We start from the raw sequence: 19,566 nt of genomic DNA on the forward strand, positions 1-19,566 counted from the left end.
GCTGCTGCAACACCACTCCACTAGTTGGCATATCTCTCTCCTGTATGCCCTCTCGTCACCACCTGAGATTCTACCAACAATGGTTGTATCATCAGCAAATTTATAGATGGTATTTGAGCTATGCCTAGCCACACAGTCATGGGTATCGAGAGAGTAGAGGACTGGGCTAAGCACACACCCTTGAGGTGCACCAGTGTTGATCGTCACAGATTGTAGTCTTCCAGTTAGGAAGCCGAGGATCCAATTGCAGAGGGAGGTACAGAGGCCCAGGTTCTGTAACTTCTCAATCAGGATTGTGGGAATGATGGTGTTAAGTGTTGAGCCACTGATTGTCCAGCAAAAATGATAGAAGGGTACCCACCTACCCATCAGTGAGTTATTTCCTGCCCACCTATGGAAGAGCTTACAAGTCTCACATAAGGGACTGATTAAGACAAAATCTCAAAAGTAGTATGGAGGACCACCTACACACTCAGTGACTATGATCAAACGTGATTGACAGCAATTTGACAAGTGCCACACTCTAATAATACAGTATATCAATAGTTAATAACAATTCAGATGAAGGAAGAAAAATAAATTTAAAATCACTTATCAGAAGAATATTTACTTGTTCCATGAATTACTTTTGCATGACAAATTAATAAAATTTACAAGGTACATTTACCAGACTAATTTATTTACTGCAAACAGAGGAAGTTTCACCTTAATCTACAATGGATCTGAACTCAAGCTGAAACCACCCACTCTATTCTTTTTGTTGAAGTTTACACAATAATGGCATTGAACATCTGATATATGTACATTGACCTTAAGTACACAAATACCTTCCACATCTGGGCTCATCGGCAAGCATACACAATCCAACGGATGCAGTTTTACATCTACATAAAATTTTAAAAAAAGTTTCAGAAAGTGCAAACAAATTAATTAGCTGGACTGTAAATTAAATTTCCTTCACTTCATTTTCTTGACTACGAAAGGCAATCATGTATTATTTCATTTTGACCAAGTCTTAAGCGTCTTTTTATAAAACACAAAGTTGCTAGTCAGCAAGTTTTGCAAATGTATGATGCATAACAGTACTTCATTACACTTAAAGTGTATCAGATAACAATGCAGATATTGTTGCAAGTAGTAATAAGTGCCAAACACACATAAACAAATCTATCTGAAAGATTTAAGCGAGTAAGATCTAAATCTAAGCAGCAAGAATTTGTGTGCAAAAACAGAATAAATTTGCAGAATGTTTCATGCAAATATCATTAATTTGTTGGTCTAAATTTTAATGGAAGATCAAAAGTAGTTAATTCAGATCACTGCAAGAATTATTAATAAATAAGTTGACCAAGACTTAGGTTAATAATTGAATTTTCTCCATCACTTTTCCAACCCCAACAAAACTGAAACTGTCAAGCAGTTTTGGTCATGAAAAAAAAGGATACTTTGTGTAATTTCAAACTTTCCCATATACCCTTATAATTTATTTTTAAGAAATATGTAAATTTTTCAGCTTATATTGTAATGGAGCTTCTTTGTAAATAACTTAATTTCATGCTACTTTAAATTATTACCCTCAAACCCAGGGGAAAAATTTGCAAACAATAATCTGTGAAAGGCATCTGTCACAGACAGCAATTTTGGAATATCACGTTGTATTATACATGCACAGCAATCCCAAAGTTGATTCACACACCTTAATGCCTTGTCACCTTTGCTTCCCTAAAATCTGATTCGTTACCACATCTTAATGTAGTTCTTCAAAGTAATTAGGTAATTAGGAAGCATTCTGGTGTTAACTAGCCCTATTCTGTCAATAAGCCACTTGCATAATCTGTGCCTGATACAAGGAAAGTGAAATTATACAAATTCTATGCCCTGTTTTTCTAAATGAATCCTCACAGCAATGTAATGAATCAGATTTTCCTGCAGCTGAACAAATAATACTGTACACTAATAATTAACCTTGTCAGTAAACACTTCAGCTCAAAATAATTTTGGTCATTGTTGCAGGACATAGAAGATAATAGTGACATTACGGGGATAATTTAACATCCATAACACCAAGGAATCAACTGTGGAATTTCTTAACGAACCAGACTGAAGTATTGATAAATTGCAGAAGGAACTGTAAATCAAGATGTCAATTTAGATTGAAAGTCAAATCAGACCAGAACAAATGGACTGGAGCAAGGGGAAAATGTCACAATTTTTTAAAATATTTGCCATTTGAAAGTAATTTGCATCTAAAGAGTCAGCGGCAGAAAGGTCAAATGTCACTAATTCACAATTATTTCCTAGCATTGAATGCATGTTTCAAACGAGCATCAACTTTGTGACAAGTTTATTCCTGACTTACTACACAGATACAGGTATATGAACTACCTGATATTCAATGAGTGCTGTTTGTTAAGGCAGAATGTAAAAGGCTGCCTTTGTGTAACAGCGAACTAGCTTGGACACTTGTTTTTGGATACTGAGATATATCCAATCTGCTTTGGTTTGACAAGGAAGATATAGAATTGATGTTTTCACAAGATAGGGTGTCAACAACCAGGTGTCAAAGTCTCTAAATTTGGCATTATGTGTTGTCTATCTACACTTAATGTCTATGTTCAAACTTGATTAACAGCAATTTGATAACAACAAGAGACTCGTTCTCATGGTACAGTATGACAAAAATTAATATCAATTCAAAAAGAGGGAAGAAAAAAGATTATAAATCCCTTATCAGAAGTATAACATTTACCTGTCCCTTGAATTATCTTTGCATGAAAAAATAATAAAAATTACAAGGTACATTTATCAGATTTGTTATTTGTATGGCAAATAACAATGTTCACCGATAATTAACCTTGTTGCTTAGCACTTCAGCTCGAAGCAATTTTGTTCACTGTCATTGGACATGAGAGATAATAGTGACATGGAAAAGATCATTTAGCATCTGTAATCCCAAGGAATCAACTGTGGAATTTCTTCATGAATCAGATTGAAACATTGATAAACTGCAGGAAGTATTGTAAGTTAAGATGTAAATTAAGATGGGTAATTTGAAAGTTATATCAGAATAGCAAAAGTAGAGACTGGGACAAGGGGAAAAGCTAGAAAAAAATTATATTTGTAATTTAAAAGGCTTTTTTTTCCTTTAAAAGAGTCAGTGACAGAAGGGTCGATTGTCACAATAATGATTTCCTAGCAGAGAATGTGTGCTTAAAACAACTCTCAACTTTCTAACAACTTTATTCCTCATATACCTCACATATATAGCAACTACCTGATATTCAGTGTGTTCCAATTGTAAAGACAAAGCATGAAAGGCCAACTTCATGTAACAGAGGAATGGCACAACCCAAAGACCTGGTGTGGGTACTGAAATGTATCTACTATCTAGTAGAAACAAGATTGACGTTTCTGTAATGTAGCTTGTTGGGAAGCAGGGAGCAAAGTCTCAAAATTAGACAGGAAGGAGAAGACATTGAACGGTGTGATCTCTCACTAAGAAGGCGTGGAAAATCAGTTACTTAGTTTGTTTAGGACTGAGGTCAGTGTAGTTTTAGATATTAAGGCAATAAAGGATTGTGAGGCTAGTACAGGATGTGATCCGAAATTATCCTTTAAAACAGTGGAGTAGGCCACATGGAGCCAAATGGGGTCTTCGTGCTCATTCTCTTCATAAGAAGTTGCTATATCACTTCCAATGAAGTAATGAACCAACAAAATATATTACAGTAAAAAATAAGCTTACAATCACCCAAGTTATGTACTGTACATTCCTACATATGGACAAGCATTTGTGAGACAGGTGGTATGGATTTTCTGGCCGCTGATGGGCTGCAGGCAGCTGCTGTCATGTAGGAACACTGTTCCCAGAGAACTTTTCAAGTTACAAGCAATTCAAAAGATTGGAACCCTGCCATATTCTGGACAGGACCTATAGATAAATAAAACACCAAATCAGGCATGAAATGTAACCAGCTACAATTGATATACCTGGAGACAATGGTACCAAGGCAGTTGCAAGTTCATACATTACAGGCATTACTGATGCTCGATCGAGCACAATGCCGTCCTCATTGAAGAAATCTTCAAAAGTCCATTCATCATAAGGATCTTTGTTAGTTTCCAAAGATGACACCTTTAAAATTATAATTATTCAGGTTATAAACTTAACAATTTGCATTCAATTTAAACAAAAACTACTTATAATGACTTAAAAATCTTACATATAAAGATATATTTCATAATTCTGCCCCCCAATAAGTGCTGAAATGGTGAACAATTACTTTGTTGTACTGCAGATCACAGTCTCTCTTTTGGGGGCTTTGCTATTGCTTACTTGGTAGGTGGTGATGCTTTTTGCTGTTGTAAGTGGGGGAAGGTTGATGCTTGCTGCTGCTTGTGCATGGGAGGGAGGGGGGGCTTTGGGGTTCTAACGTTTTTACTGTCACACATTCTTTGGGGTACCCTTCTGTTTTGTGGACGTCTGCAAAGAGCAAGAATATCAGGTTGTATATTGTAAACATTCTCTGTTATTAAATGGAACTATTGAACAAACCTCCCCCAAAAAAAATCAAATCTTGAAATCTAAAATTAAACCAAATACTTGAAAAAAAAACTGAACAAATAACGATGTACAGTATCCTTGACAAGAGTTACACCAAGATCTGGCAAGTCTCTAAAACATTACTAGGAAAAGTACCACAGTTGTTATCAGAGGCATACCTGTATCACAAAATAGAAAGAGTAACCTACCAGTTATTTAGTTCCTTCTGCAGCTGTTTTACATATAGGTATTCATTCTCCAAGAGTTTTAAAATTAATTGACTTCAAATAACCATTAATAAAATGATATCATGCAGGTATTTGTACTTATAAGTAACACTGACCAGCACATTACAACTTTTCATACGAGTCAATCGGAAGAATTACAAATAATATTTTTAGAATCATACAGCATCTAAGTAACTACATTTTCTTCATACCCAAATAAGACTTCTATTTACATTAGATTATACAGCACTTATCCCATCTACACAAATTATTTTCAACGTCCGGTGAGCTGAAAGGTTCTTTAATCATTGCTCATCCTTACAGCACAATCCTCCCAAAGAAGCACATTAGGACAAGAGTATTACATCATGATATATGAAAGATTCTTCCTCTGACAAGGTGAAACCATATTGCCTCCAGACCACAGTATGCTACAAGTCAGCAATAGTTGACATCATAGTTTAGTGTTCTCAGTATTGCAGGTTAACCTATTTCATTAAAATGTATGCATGTTGGTCAGTGTTATAAATATTCTAGCATTACCCTAACTGAGCTGAGAGTGAGAGATTTTGGTTTTGCCACGTTTTTCTTTGTAAAATTATAAGTAAATGTGCACTGCAGCAGAAAGATAGGAAACGTGCACAGAAAACATTTTTGCAAATGTAAATAATCCCTTCATGTAAGCAAAGGTCAACCTTACTTTTGTTTCAAATCCATAATCATCAATTACGCATTGTTTGTACACATCCAGAGCAGCGCGTGTGCTTTTACACAACTCTTCACAGTCGAGTATAAGGTCTGTAAAACCAAATATAGAAACACTGCACTTTAATTTTTAATAACATTTCTATCAAAAAAATTACACAGAAGTTGAAGGTAGACTTATAATGCAAACTTTTTTTGTGTAGTAAACACAAGAGGGTTTGATCAAGTTTCATGCATATTATATTTTAAGATGGCTTTGAAATCCTAATTTTGAGCAAACATGAAGAAAAAGACAATTAGGGCTAACACCACTATACAATAGCATACGTTTGTTTAAACTCATATTAGTTACAACACAGGAGGTAGTTATTCAGCCCATCACATTCATGCCAGCTCTCTTCTACAATTCTTTAGCTTCAGCACAAACTTTATTACCATAAGACTATATAGGAGCAGTATTAGGCCATATGGCCCACGGAGTCTGCACTGCCATTTTCATCATGGCTGATCCATTTACCCTCTCAACCCTGTTCTCCTGCCTTCTCTCCATAACCTTTCACACACTAATCAAGAACCATTCAAGCTCTGCCTTATATACCCAAAGACATGGCTTCCACAGCAGCCTGTAGCAACAAATTCCACAGATTCACTAGCTCTGGGTAGAGAAATTCCTCATCTTTGTTCTAAATAGCCGTCTCTCTATTGAGGTTGTGTCCTCTAGTCCTAGGCTCCCCCACTCTAAGAAACACCCTCCGCATCCACTCTATCGAGGCCATTCAACATTTGATAGGTTTCAATGAGATACCCCTCGCTCATTCTTCTAAATTCCAATGAGGACAGGTCTAGAGCCAACAAACGCTCTTCATATGATAACCGTTTCATTCCCAGAATCATCATCATGAATCTCCTCTGAACCCTTTTGAATGTCAACACATCCTTTCATAGATAAGAGGCCCAAAACAGCTCATAATATTCCAAGTGAGGCCTCATTAGTGCCTGAAAAGACTTAGCATTACATCCTTGCTTTTATTTTCTAGTCCTCTTGAAAGGAATGCTAACATTGCATTTGCCTTCCTCATCACCAACTCAACCTGTAAGTCAACCTTTAGGGAATCCTGCACAAGGACTCCAAAGTCCCTTTGCAGCTTGGATTTTTGAATTTCCTGCCCACTTAGAAAATAGCACAGAAGAACATAAGAAATAGGAGCAGGAGTAGGCCATCCGGCCCAGTGAGCCTGTCCCGTCACTCAATAAGATCATGGCTGATCTGTCCGTAAACTCAGCTCCATTTACCTGCCTTTTCCCCATAACCCTTAATTCCCTTACTATGTAAAAACCAATCTGTTTCTTAAATATATTTAGTAAAGAAGCCTCAAAAGTCTACACTTTTGTTCCTTTTATCAAAGTGCCTGACCATACACTTCCCTACACTGTATTCTTTCTGCCACTTCTTTGCTCATTCTCCCTGCTTCCTCAACACTACCCATCCCTCCACCTATCTTTGTATTGTCCACAAACCTGGCCACAAAGCCATTAATTCCATCGTAAAGTGGAAACAGACTACCACAGAACACCACTAGTCACTAGCAGCCAACAAGGAAAGGCCCCCTTTATTCCCACTCTTTGATTCCTGGCATGCTAGTATCTTTCCTATAATACCAGGGATTCCTATCTTGTTAAGCAGCCTCATGAGCAGCACCTTGTCAAAGGCCTTCTGAAAATCCAAATACACAATATCCACCAATTCTCCGTTGTCTATCCTGCTTGTTATTTCCTCAACGAATTTCAATAGATTTGTCAGGCAAGATTTCCTCTTAAGGAAACAATGCTGACTTCAGCATATCTTATCATGTGCCATCAAGTACCCTGAGAACTCACCATGAACAATTGACTCCAACATCTTCCCAACCAATGAGGTTAGACTGACCTATAATTTCCTTTCACTCCTGTTTCAGGTTCCTTCGCACCATCCATATAAATGTGAGTATAATCACTATACTTTTCCATCACATGACAGTTAAATGCATTTACCAAATCTGTTTTATATCTTTCTTTCCTTTTTACCTCTAACAAATGCCAGTCTATGTCAGGCCATACGAAAGAGTGTTGCAGGTACTAGGGTAGGTAATGGAAACAGAAGAGAGGAAATTGTGTGGACTAGGTTAAGGCTGGGGCATTGTGCATTAAACAAAACATTGAAAATGATAGGGAAACACCAGACAGGATTGTGTGAGGAATGTCAGGAAGAGGAGTCAGTAGAACATGTAGTTTTGTGTTGCAGGAAGTATGGGAGACAGAGAGAGATGATGAGAATTAAACTAAGGGAGTTGGGGGTGCAGGAATTCACATTAAAAGGGTTGCTGGGCATGGGTGAGAGAGCACGTCCGGGTATTTTTAGCGTTTTTAAGGGGTACAGGAGTTTTTTATAGGATATGACGGATAAACAGGAATAGGGTACTAGGATGGTCAAAGATGGGAGGGTAAAGTAAGTGTGTGTGTGTGCGTGTGTGTGTGCGCGCGCGTGCGAGATTGGATGAAGGGATTTAGAATTTATGTCTAGTGCACGTTCCGGAGCAGAGGGTGGCGGTAATGCACCATTAAGCTGGATGCCAACCGCCATAAAACAAGATACAGACAGACAGACAGACAGAATTTCCTTTCTTCTGCCTCCCCCCCCCCCCTTTTGAAGAGGAAACTGACATTTGTAATTTTCCAGTCCATGCCAGAATCTAGTGATCCTTGAAAGATCATTACTACAATCTCCCCAACCCTCTTTTTCAGAACTTTGGGGTGCAGTCCATCTGGTCCATTTGTGTAGCCTTCCATTTTTTTCCCTCCTCCATTTTTTAAAATCTAAATCCCTCCTGAAGGTCACAACAGTGCCCATGAAGTCTGCATGCATTCTAGACTCCGATCTCACACTACATTTAAAGAAAATTCTTCATTTCACACTTAATTTTCCCTCCCTTTAATTTATAATTATGACTTCTTTAATCACCCCTCCAGAGAGAACAACTTCAGCCAACCACTGCATCCAGTAGTAAAGCTACCGACTCATTCAACTAGCTTTATTTACCAATTCATTTTTGCTAATGGTATCTTTCAAAGTACAGTCACAATTTGGGTAAAATAATCCCACACATGCTTAAAATAATCTATGTTGAGGTTCACTTTCTAAAGTAATACTGCAATATGAAATAATTCTTTGCTACTTAACAGGGGCAGGATTAATTTTTCTGATATGTCTGGGATAAAATACCACAGAACTTTGCTTGTTTTACATCACTTTACAATTACCCTTGGTGCCAAATAGACACTGAATCTCATTTTTATTTTCAACAGCAGAGGCAGGGAATTTTGTTTCTTCTTCACAATTTCTTAATTTATTTACAACTGGGAATGCTAAAAATATTTAACTAAATACAAAAAAAATACAAATTAAGATGTGGTGGAGATTCTTTGAAAAATGTCCTACCCAGATTAAAATGTCAAAATACATTGACATTAAGGATTGTTTGTACTAAATGGCAAAATATAGTCACTTACAAATGATAAGAAATACAAAATCTCCTCTATATCACAATCATTAAATTATTTCTCTTGTTTGCCTATTAAAATACAGAGGCAGTGGCTTTGAACATTACAAAAAATGAAATAAACTGATTTTTATATCCATAACATCTATTAATAATCCTCCAGTTTTAGTAACATTGTAAGTTTCCATTCCTCAAGTTACACAATAGCAGTATTTGCTACAAAATTTTTAAAAATATTTTCAGACAAAATCAGTTTCATAACTTTCTCTACTAAATCAGAAGAAAAACAATGTATTTAACCCTCATATACCCAGAAAATAAAGCAAAAGAAATTCAAAAGACAAATGCAACTTAAATATTAAAATTAGATCCCAATATAGGTGAAGCTCAACTTTTCAGTAAGAAACTACCTGTGCTGCAAATAGTGACGGCTTGGCAAGCTAATTCATAAATAACAGCAGGCAAGTTCATTCCAGTTGGAACTATCATCGGAACATTTGCTTCCAACATGTGACACATTTTCTGTGCCACATGAAATAATACTTGGCCAGTCTGAACAGATTTGTGCTCTTTATAAAGTTCACTAAAAATAGAAAAGGAAATAAGTGAGAAAATAAAATATTTGCACTGTTAATTACACTTTTCTAACAAAATCATACCTTCTACCAATTCTTCACAAATCCGCCTGACTAAAATTAATGCTTTTCAAAAGTCAACAGATTGTGCAAGCTATTTTTTCAATTCTGGAGGACTGAGAAATACTGATATTCAGAACAATTTTGGATAGTTCTATATATAAATCATAGAGTTAAATATGGCAACAGCATTAAGAAAACCAAAAGAATTGCAGAATAGAAAAATCAGTATTGGTATTCTAATCCAAGGAATAAAGCACTTGCCTGAAATGGAAATATACAAAGCTGATTCCTGGAATGGTGAGGAATCAACCAGCTGAGGAGAGATAGACCAGACTAGGCTATATTCCCAAAATACGCAAAGTATTATGGATGCTGGAAATGTGCAAACAGAGAATTTTGACCTGAAAATTTGTCATCAGAATCAGACTAGTTCTACTGAATGCTACTTGATCTGCTGAATATTTGCCAGTTTAACTTGATTTTCTATATTCCTCTAAATCCCCTAGTTTAGAAGAATGATAAGATGGCCTAATTAATACAAACCATCCTTTAAAGGTATGACAATGTGAATACTGGGATATTTCCCTTGGCTGGTAGGTCGAGAGGTTAATTGTGTTTTAATGAACTTCAGGAAGACTTTTGACAAGGTGCCACATGGTAGGCTGGTCCAAAGTTAGCTTAGTGATACAAGGCAAAGGGTAGAGGCAAAGTGCATATTCCTGGCTGGAAGTCTGTAACAAGTTGCATGCTGCTGGAATCTTGTTTATAATAAGACCAGGTTGGCAGATTACCAAGTCTACCGATGGAACAAAACCTGATGCTGTAGATAGTAGAGAAGGATGTCTAAGGATATAGAGGGATCAATTAGAAAGTTGGGCAGAACAGGCAGATAAAATTTAATCCAGATAAATGTGAACTAATGCAGTTTGGGAAGTTAAGTCCGAGTAGGGCACTGTAGGAGAGTTGATGTACAGAGCGTCAATGACAATGCAAATCCATAGCTTCTTGAAAGTGGTGACACAGGATAAAGACAGCAGCATTTGGCATGCTTTACAGGCTGAGGCACTGAGTGTAAGAATTGGGATGTCATGTTGCAGGCATGCAAAACATTGGTTAAACTGCATTGGTAGCACTGTACAGTATATAGTTACACTACAGTAAAGATGTGGCAGCAATGGAGAGAGTGCAGAAGAGATTGATCAAGATGCTGGTAGGAATAGAAAGTTGTAGCTAAAAGGATTGATCCCAGCCTTCACAGTTTTTCTCAATGGAATGCAGAAATCTGATTTGTGACCTTATAGACATAGGTTTATAAAACCTATATTTATATACCATGGACGTTAAGGTAGCATAGCCATTAAAATGATGCTATTACAGCTCAGGCTATTCTGGAGTTCAGAGTTGAATACCAGCACCATTCCTAAGGAATTTGTACTTTTTCCCAGGTTCCCTCCGAGTGCTTTGATATCCTCCCACAGTCCAAATACATTTCAGTTGATTGGTTAATTGGTCAATGTAAATTCTGTTGTAATTACACTAGTGAGTTGCTGGATTCTGCGACTCATTGGGCTAGAAAGGCCTGTTCTGCACTGTATCTCTAAATAAATATGTTGTGAGGGACATAGATAGGATAAACAGTCAGACTTTTTCCTAGGGCAAGGGAATCCTGAACTAGAGGGCACAGTTTAAGGTACGAGTAGAGACATTTAAAGGAGATCTGGGGGCTAGGTAGATATACACACACTCACGGTGATGGTTATCTTATATGAACTGCCAATGGTGGTAGAGGCAGATATAATTATAACAGGTAAAAGGTATTTGGCCAGGTACTTAAATAGGAAGAGCACAGAAGGATATGGCATAATGTAAAAAATTTGGATCAGCATTGATCGGTATATTTTTATGGATAAGGCAAGCTAAAAGGGCTTATTTCTCTGCTGTATAATTCTATCAAACTACATTTAGTATTTTGTGACTAGACCCAAGTGATTGATGGGAGCTTAATACTAAGATAAATGTACAAAGAGAAGATGAGATAAGCAGCAAACTAGTCAGAGCAGATGCCCAACACCACTCCTATTTCTCGGTAAAATCGATTAGACCAATAAATAAATACATTTTATGTCAAAATTTCCACATTCCTACCTGCAAATTTTTACAGCCTGATTTATATTCCCATCATCAAGAGACCTCAGTGCAAGCTCTGATACCACCTCTTGCTCTGAGCTTTGAAATAGGAGGGACAGTTTATGAAGCTTCATTTCTCTAGAAGTCTTTGTATTGATGCTTGAACTAGTGTCACGATCTACATCTTTTCTTGTATTTGAATTAGACCAAGTACTTGAATAAGCTTGAATTTGTCTATTGAACAACTGTAATAGCATTTTCGGATCTTCGTAATCCTTCAGTGAAATGAATCCCTCAAAATATTCCTGTAAAAAACAATATTCTTTAAAAAAAAATTTAAAGCACTAAAATACACATGTTGTAGCTTCAAGTATGAGTGCTAGACAGTGAGGAAACAACCCATGATACACTAATTCAAAACCTTTAAGAGTTTATAAAAATTGATACCTCAATGCAGCAGTAGAGAAAGCTGCACCATGAGAACTCCGATGATTTGAATAAAAGTACTATGCCAAAAGTCAAAACTCATTTGTTTGGGTGGATATAGCTGTGTTCCCAGCACGTTTCAGTGCTTTTCCCATTTCTTATCCAATAGACTATTCTGACAATTATTATGCTGTTGATAATTTCTTTATTCTTTACACTACACAATTCCCTTCCACTATTAAATATCCTGCTGACGTGAAAGGACATCCTCAGAAACACAATTCCCATCTTCTTTGTTTACTACTATGATTTAGGAACTACTAGAAAGACAAATTACCAATGTGCAAAATACAAGTTCCTGAGTTTGTTAAACAAATCAATTTTCAATATCATGTTTAAATTTCTTCCTGTAGAAGTCAACCAGTGTTTACTGAGTGATATTTGCTGAATTATGGACAGCTTTGTTTGAAAAGCCCATGTGGAATTTAGTAAAGAATTTCAAATACATTTTAATTCCAATATACAAAGTGACAAATATGTAACATATGCCTTCAATATTTTTACTTAATAATTACCTGAAAATTCACAATTGCTTCAAATTTATTTAAAAGGTTTTCAATTTCTTTCCTTTGTAAAGTGTTGTCTGTAAGAACAAAAACAGTATGTTAGCTTCAAGCAAAATGCAATCAGGAATGTCTAGAAATAATTCAAAAAATTTACCCTTTTGATTCCTTTGTAAAAATTTAATAATCTCCACAATTGATTTTGCAACCGACACCAGATGCTTTTTCGACTGAAATATAAATAACATCAACTTATCAACAGAAATTATGTATTATTTTACCCTTAAGTACCTGCTTACAAGAAAAAAGAAGTCAATTTCTTGGTTGTCTACAGTTAATTAAAATTACACATCTTTTCCTCCAATTACCAAAACTTTGATAATTACAACAGCTCCCACTTTTTTGCATTTAAAAAAAAAATTCTGAATGCTTAATTTGAAAAATATTTTAAATGCATTATGTCAGTAAAACGATTATTTCTATTTTACATTCTACAATGGATTTTACGAATACAGACACATTACACATGAAAGGGTGGATCAGAATCAGAGTTGGGGACGTTACAAGCAACTACAGCTTCAATAAAAATCAGCTGTGAGTTAGCCTCTTTATCATTAAATGGCAATCCTTTTCACAGTCATGAAAGTTAAGTGACATCTTCAAAAAGTTAAAATTGTAATCAATTGTTTCATGGTGAAAATTGTTGCTAATGTCTAGCATCAAGGTTCATATTGAAAAATGACCAACTGTGCATGGTTTCAAATGATGTCTATTGCTTAGAAAACTAGATTCCTAACAAGGAGCCAATATTCGCCGGGGGTGGGAGGAGGGGGAAGGGTGAGGGGAGGAGAAGAGGGGGTGAAAAGGGATGGAGGCAAAAGAAAATAAACTAATTTGATTCGGACTTTTTTTCATTACTGTTCTGGCTATAAATAAAATTCATTTAATTTCACCAAGTAAAATCACAAGGTGATGTTTCTGAAGTAAATGCATTCATAATCTTACCTCAGGATTATCAGGATAGTTTTCAATTTCCAACTGTGCCCAAATGCTTAAACGCATTACAGCAGTCTCAGCTTCCTTCAATGCAAGAGACTTCAGCAAATTGAGGCAGTCGTCTGCCTAGAGGAGAAAGAGGTTTTCATTTTTTTTTTAAACTTTAAATTTCAAAAATTAGACTATTGTAGATTAACCTTGTGAGATATAGTCATATAAAGCACAAATATCAAAGTAAACAGAGACAAATTAGATATGGATTTAAAATCTATTTGATACTTAAAAGTTTAAGTGTGCTTAGCCAAGTGAGATAAAGAAATACCTTCATTTAAAATATACACAACATTGCATTTTCTCATTTTTACAAATGGTTAAATCTTTATAGATCATAATATAACCTAAGAATGAACTGGTCAACACCTTACTGTAATAATTATGCCATTCTATCTGAGCCTGCTGCCAACCACCATCCTTGCTTCATGTTTTTCAACATTCATTTCAAACTTTTGTCATCAATCCTGTGTTCATATTTAAGATTCACTCTGGTATTTGGAGGATTTTTTTTTGTTTGTTTTCAAGAAGAACCAAATTTTAGTATCTGAGGCATATTCTTTTTCCATCTCAAAATAAGAAAAGCAGTAAAACTCCATTAATACGGCAAAACTGGGACCTCCAAGATATTGGATTGGATGATTTTCTGACGTATTTGATGTTATCTCCACTAATAACCCAAATGTTTAAACAGATATTACACAGTAAAATGATAACTTTTCAGTGACCTGACACATTAAAGAATACACGTGATCCAGGGCCCCAGCAAATGGATGATGCTTGTGGCAACCAGGATCCCAGTGAGTAGATGAGGAGAGCTGCAATTAACTACAACGATTTCTGAATAGCTGTTTAGCAGATTATTGGAATTTTACTGGACTGCCACGATCTGATAAGAATCAAATTGGCCAATATGTCAAATTAATTGGGAGTTAACAAGTTGTCTTCAGAGGGAATAATTACTCACAATACCCTTATGTAACACAAGATTTCTGAGACAAGTTGAACCATGGCCAAGGAAATTTTAAGTTTTTGTATGAAAACTTCTGTTATTGATTTAATATATCCTGGTAAGATTTAGGGAGAATACACAACTTGTAGATGTTTACAGAACACCCCAACACCTCTTTCAACCTCACTTTATGCAGGTGTTAACAAGTGCCTACCTTGTTGTTCAATATCAGATGCTTTGTGTGAAGGAAGTAAACTTCAACTGGGGTTAGTTTGTGTGCATGAACTACTTTCAATGCATCATCCAACGACGATGGCAAGTCTTGCTTCAAGATGAACTTTATCAACCACTGCTCAAAAAAAATGGTGATTAACACAAATTATATATAGTCAAGGTTATATTTCAAGTAATGTAAAACAAGTACCAAGAACACAACAGTGTGTGACAGCAATTTGTTGTTCTTTGAACAACACACAAGCTAGAACCACAAAAATGTAAGCAAGTTACATAAATAGGAACATACAGAAATTCCAACCGTTCAATATTTGAAGACTGAAGGACTGAAAAATGTTAAATCTTAAGTACATGTTAAGATTCTACAGTAATCTTTATATAAAAGCAGATTAATTGGTCCAGTTGATATTTGATCTTGGAATCCATAACACAATTATAACTTATTTACTGCTACTCTGTGTGCTAATAATATGTAAACAATGTATTAAACTTATTATCCTACCATTATTTTGTGGTTACTAAACATGTCAAAGTTCCGTATTCCATATCCTCTTAATAATTTCTTCATCTCCATAAGCCTGTAGCTTTCTTGCAGCAACTTCACCCTGGTAACAGTATCACAAGTCATTTATTAGCTTTCAAATTTTTCAACTGGAAACTATTTCATGAACTCAATGACTTGAACATGAACTTAAACATGGATTTAATGACAATTAGTTAATAATGAGAGACTGAAATGCCAAAGTTCAAATCAAGTTTGAATGCATACAGGCTTTGACTGAATGAAGTGATTTGAGATATTTCAAAATTATGCTGAAGATTGTTCCAGAATCATCACCGTCAAAACATTTCCTGTTTGCTACAACCATTTTTACTTTCCATAATTGGTTTACTAATAATAAACTCTGGGTTAGCAACATATCATTGTTCGCTTAGTTAAAATTTCCCCAAACTTGCCAAGTGTTTGGTCCTAAATAGAGTTAGCTGATTGCAGTGAAGAGTTCACTAAGACACCATAGATAGCATGGTCTACTTCGGAGTAAATTATTTAGATTCTTTACATTTAAAGTACTTAAAACTGGATAAAGGGAATTATTAGATTTAACATACACAGTTAAACCATACCATTCATAAAACTATATTCTATTCAGGATGGTGGTACAAGTTGAAAAAAAAAATTAGGAAGACATAAGCAAAAAGACAGTGATCAAATTTGAGCTCGCAGTTAAAATTGGGTTCTCCAGAGTAACTGTAGGTAGTGCATTTGGAAAAACATGGAGAGTCAAGATAACACTTATTATACACTCGGGAAGTATGGAAGTACAAGTGAATCATTGCTTTACCTGCAAATTTGAATGTCGGGAAACTAAAAGGTAAAAACATATTTTTCATATCTCGTAGCAAGGGAATTTTACAAGCAACTACTGACTTTAAATTCATTGTTTCATCAAAAGAGTACATACTTGGGATGATTCTTTTCCAAATATTGCTTGACAAGCTGTTCCACAGCATCGCTCCAGGGCACTACCGCTCCATACATTATCTGCAGTACTGCATCAAAAATCAACTAGGAAGGAATATCATTACCACAAAGATTGAAAAATGTGTTATATTTTTAACAAACAAGAATATTTAGCTTTATTCCAACATCCTATCCCTCTCAAAATATTCTGTCTGCTCCCTCCCTCAAAAAAATGCCACCAAGAAGATAGTGGGGCCCACCATTCCCAAGATTTACTGGGGTCACTAGAGGAGGCAGCAATATTAGATATTTAAATACACTAAGTATCCTACTCATCCAGTAAAAAATTTTCATATGGGCTCAAAATCTGACTATACTTTGTGGAGAGCCTCAGGCAAGGAAACTTTCACAAGTCAAAATACAGCATCAATTCACCAAACCCAAGAGTGTAACATAAACAATGAACTAGGGTTAAATTCACTTCTATCAGATCCTGCAGCTTTACACCAGCAGACATTTGTAGCACACCTACATTAATTTTAAATGGGTCACCAAACTGGGCTGAAAGGTGAAGGAGAGACACAGGAGCAGAATAAGGCTCATCGAGTCTACACCACCATTCGATAATGGCTGATTGATTTTCCCTTCTCAACCATATTCTCCTGCCTTCTCCTCCTAACCTTTGATATGGTTATTATACAAGAACCTGTCAACCTCGCTTAAAATATATCCAGTGACTAAAAAATTCCTCCCCATACGTTCTAGAGGGACTTCCTTCTATTCCAGGGGTTCCCAACCTGGGGTCCACAGACCACTCAGTTGATGGCAGAGGTCCATGGCATAAAAAAGGTTGGGATCCTGTTCTACTTGGGTGCTGTTCCCTCTGGTCCTAGACTCTCCCACCAATGGAAACATCCTCACTGCACCCACTCGAACTAGGCCTTTCAATATTCGGTACTTTCCAGAGATTCCATCTAACTCTTTTAAACTCCATCAAGTACAAGCCCAGAGCTATCAAATACTCCTATGTTAACCCTTTCATTCCCAGGATCATTCTCATTAACCTCCTCTGGACCCTCTTCAATGTCAGCACATCCTTTCCTAAAAAGGGGCCCCAAAATGTTCACAATACACAAAATGTAGTCTGACCAATGTCCAATGCCTTATAAAGTCTCAGCATTATATCCTTGCTTGTTAACATTACATATGCCTTCAGTATTATTGACTCAACCTGCAAGTTAACATTTGGGGAATCTTGCATGAGGACTCCCAAGTTCTTATGCACGTCTAATTTCTGAATTTACTCCCTGTTTAAAAATAGCCTACGCCTTTATTCCCTCTACCAAAGAGCATGACCATATACTGTATTCCATCTGCAACTTCTTTGCCCATTCTCTTGAGTCTGAGCCTCTCTACAGACTCCATTTTCTCATCACCATCTGCCCCTCCCCCTATCTTTATATCATCTGCAAAACTTGGCCACAAAGCCACCAATTCCATCATCCAGATTACTAATACACTATATAACATGAAAAGTAGCAGACCTAACACTTTGGGCTCTTATCTTATCATGGATCTTGTCAAAGGCCTTCTGAAAATCCAAATATGCAACATCTGTTGACTCTCCATTGTCTAGCCTGCCTGACATTTCCTTAAATAATTCCAACAGATTTGACAGGCAAGTTTTTCCTCTTAAGGAAATTATGCTGACTTTGGCCTGCTTTATCATGCACCTCCAGGTAAGCTGAAACCTCATCCTTAAAAATGGACTCCAACATCCTGCCAACCACTGAAGTCAGGCTAACTGGTCCAACATTTCCCTTCTTGTTTCCCTCCCTTCTTAAAGAGTGCACTGGCATTTGCAATTTTCCTCCTCCAAAGTCATTCTTGAATCTAGTGATTCTTCAAAGATCGTTACTAATGACTCCACAGTCTCTTCAGTTAGCTCTTTCAGAAAACTGGGATGTAGTCCATATGGTCCATATGACTTATCTACCTACAGACCTTTCAGCTTCCCAAGGACCTTCTACTTAGTAATAGTGGCAACACTTACTTCTGCCTCCTGACACTCTTGAATATTTTGCATGCTGCTTTTGTTTTTCACAGTGAAGATTGAGACAAAATGCATTCCATTCACCTGTTTTTTCTTTGTTCCCCATTACAACCTCTCCTGCATCAATTTCCAGCAGTCCAATGTCTGCTCTTGCCACTTTTACTCTTTACATATCTGAAAAAAACCTTTGGTATCTTCTTTTATATTATAGGCTAGCCTACCTTCATATTTCATCTTTTCTCTCCTCATTGCTTTTTAGTTTGCTTCTGTTGGTTTTTAAAAGCTTCCCCATCCTCTAGCTTCCAACTAACTTTTGCTATATTGTATGGCCCCTTCTTTGCTTTTATACTTTATTGTTGCCAAACAATTGATACTAGAGCGTACAATCATCACAGCGATATTTGATTCTGCGCTTCGCGCTCCCTGGAGTACAAATCGATAATAAATATTAAAAATTTAAATTATAAATCATATATAGAAAATAGAAAAGGAAAAGTAAGGTAGTGCAAAAGAAAATCCGAGAGGCAGGTCCGGATAGTTGGAGGGTACGGCCCAGATCTGGGTCAGAATCTGTTTAGCAGTCTTATCACAGTTGGAAAGAAGCTGTTCCCAAATCTGCCCGTACGAGTCTTCAAGCTCCTGAGCCTTCTCCCGGAGGGAAGAGGGATGAAAAGTGTGTTGGCTGGGTGGGTCGTGTCCCTGATTATCCTGGCAGCACTGCTCCGACAGCGTGCGGTGTAAAGTGAGTCCAAGGACGGAAGATTGGTTTGTGTGATGTGCTGGGCTGTGTTCACGATCTTCTGCAGCTTCTTCTGGTCTTGGACAGTACAACTTCCATACCAGGTTGTGATGCACCCTACGGTGCATCTATAAAAATTAGTGAGGGTTTTAGGGGACAGGCCAAATTTCTTTAGCTTTCTCAGGAAGTAAAGGCACCGGTGGGCCTTCTCGGACCAAGTCAGCTCATTTGTGATATTGACTCCGAGACACTTAAAGCTTCTGACCTGTTCCACTTGCACTCCACCGATGTAAATGGGGTCGTGCGGTCCGCTA

The 19,566-nt window shown here is 36.6% G+C and overlaps 1 protein-coding gene across 2 annotated transcripts in view; it reads right to left on the reverse strand.

Moving 5' to 3' along the window:
* Positions 1-19,566, reverse strand: part of kntc1 (kinetochore associated 1) — a 129,121-nt gene that overhangs the window by 73,111 nt on the left and 36,444 nt on the right. For both annotated transcript variants that reach the window (XM_072247626.1, XM_072247625.1), the window contains exons 28-38: positions 16,462-16,565; positions 15,501-15,603; positions 14,979-15,113; positions 13,771-13,887; positions 12,923-12,995; positions 12,778-12,845; positions 11,795-12,081; positions 9,422-9,594; positions 5,471-5,568; positions 3,991-4,135; positions 828-884 (exon numbers count right to left, since the gene is read on the reverse strand). In XM_072247626.1, coding sequence (XP_072103727.1) covers positions 828-884; positions 3,991-4,135; positions 5,471-5,568; positions 9,422-9,594; positions 11,795-12,081; positions 12,778-12,845; positions 12,923-12,995; positions 13,771-13,887; positions 14,979-15,113; positions 15,501-15,603; positions 16,462-16,565 — 1,360 coding nt within the window. The remainder of the gene's footprint in view (positions 1-827; positions 885-3,990; positions 4,136-5,470; positions 5,569-9,421; positions 9,595-11,794; positions 12,082-12,777; positions 12,846-12,922; positions 12,996-13,770; positions 13,888-14,978; positions 15,114-15,500; positions 15,604-16,461; positions 16,566-19,566) is intronic.

The sequence above is a fragment of the Mobula birostris genome, chromosome 31, assembly GCF_030028105.1.
Source record: "Mobula birostris isolate sMobBir1 chromosome 31, sMobBir1.hap1, whole genome shotgun sequence".
NCBI classification, from domain to species: domain Eukaryota; kingdom Metazoa; phylum Chordata; class Chondrichthyes; order Myliobatiformes; family Myliobatidae; genus Mobula; species Mobula birostris.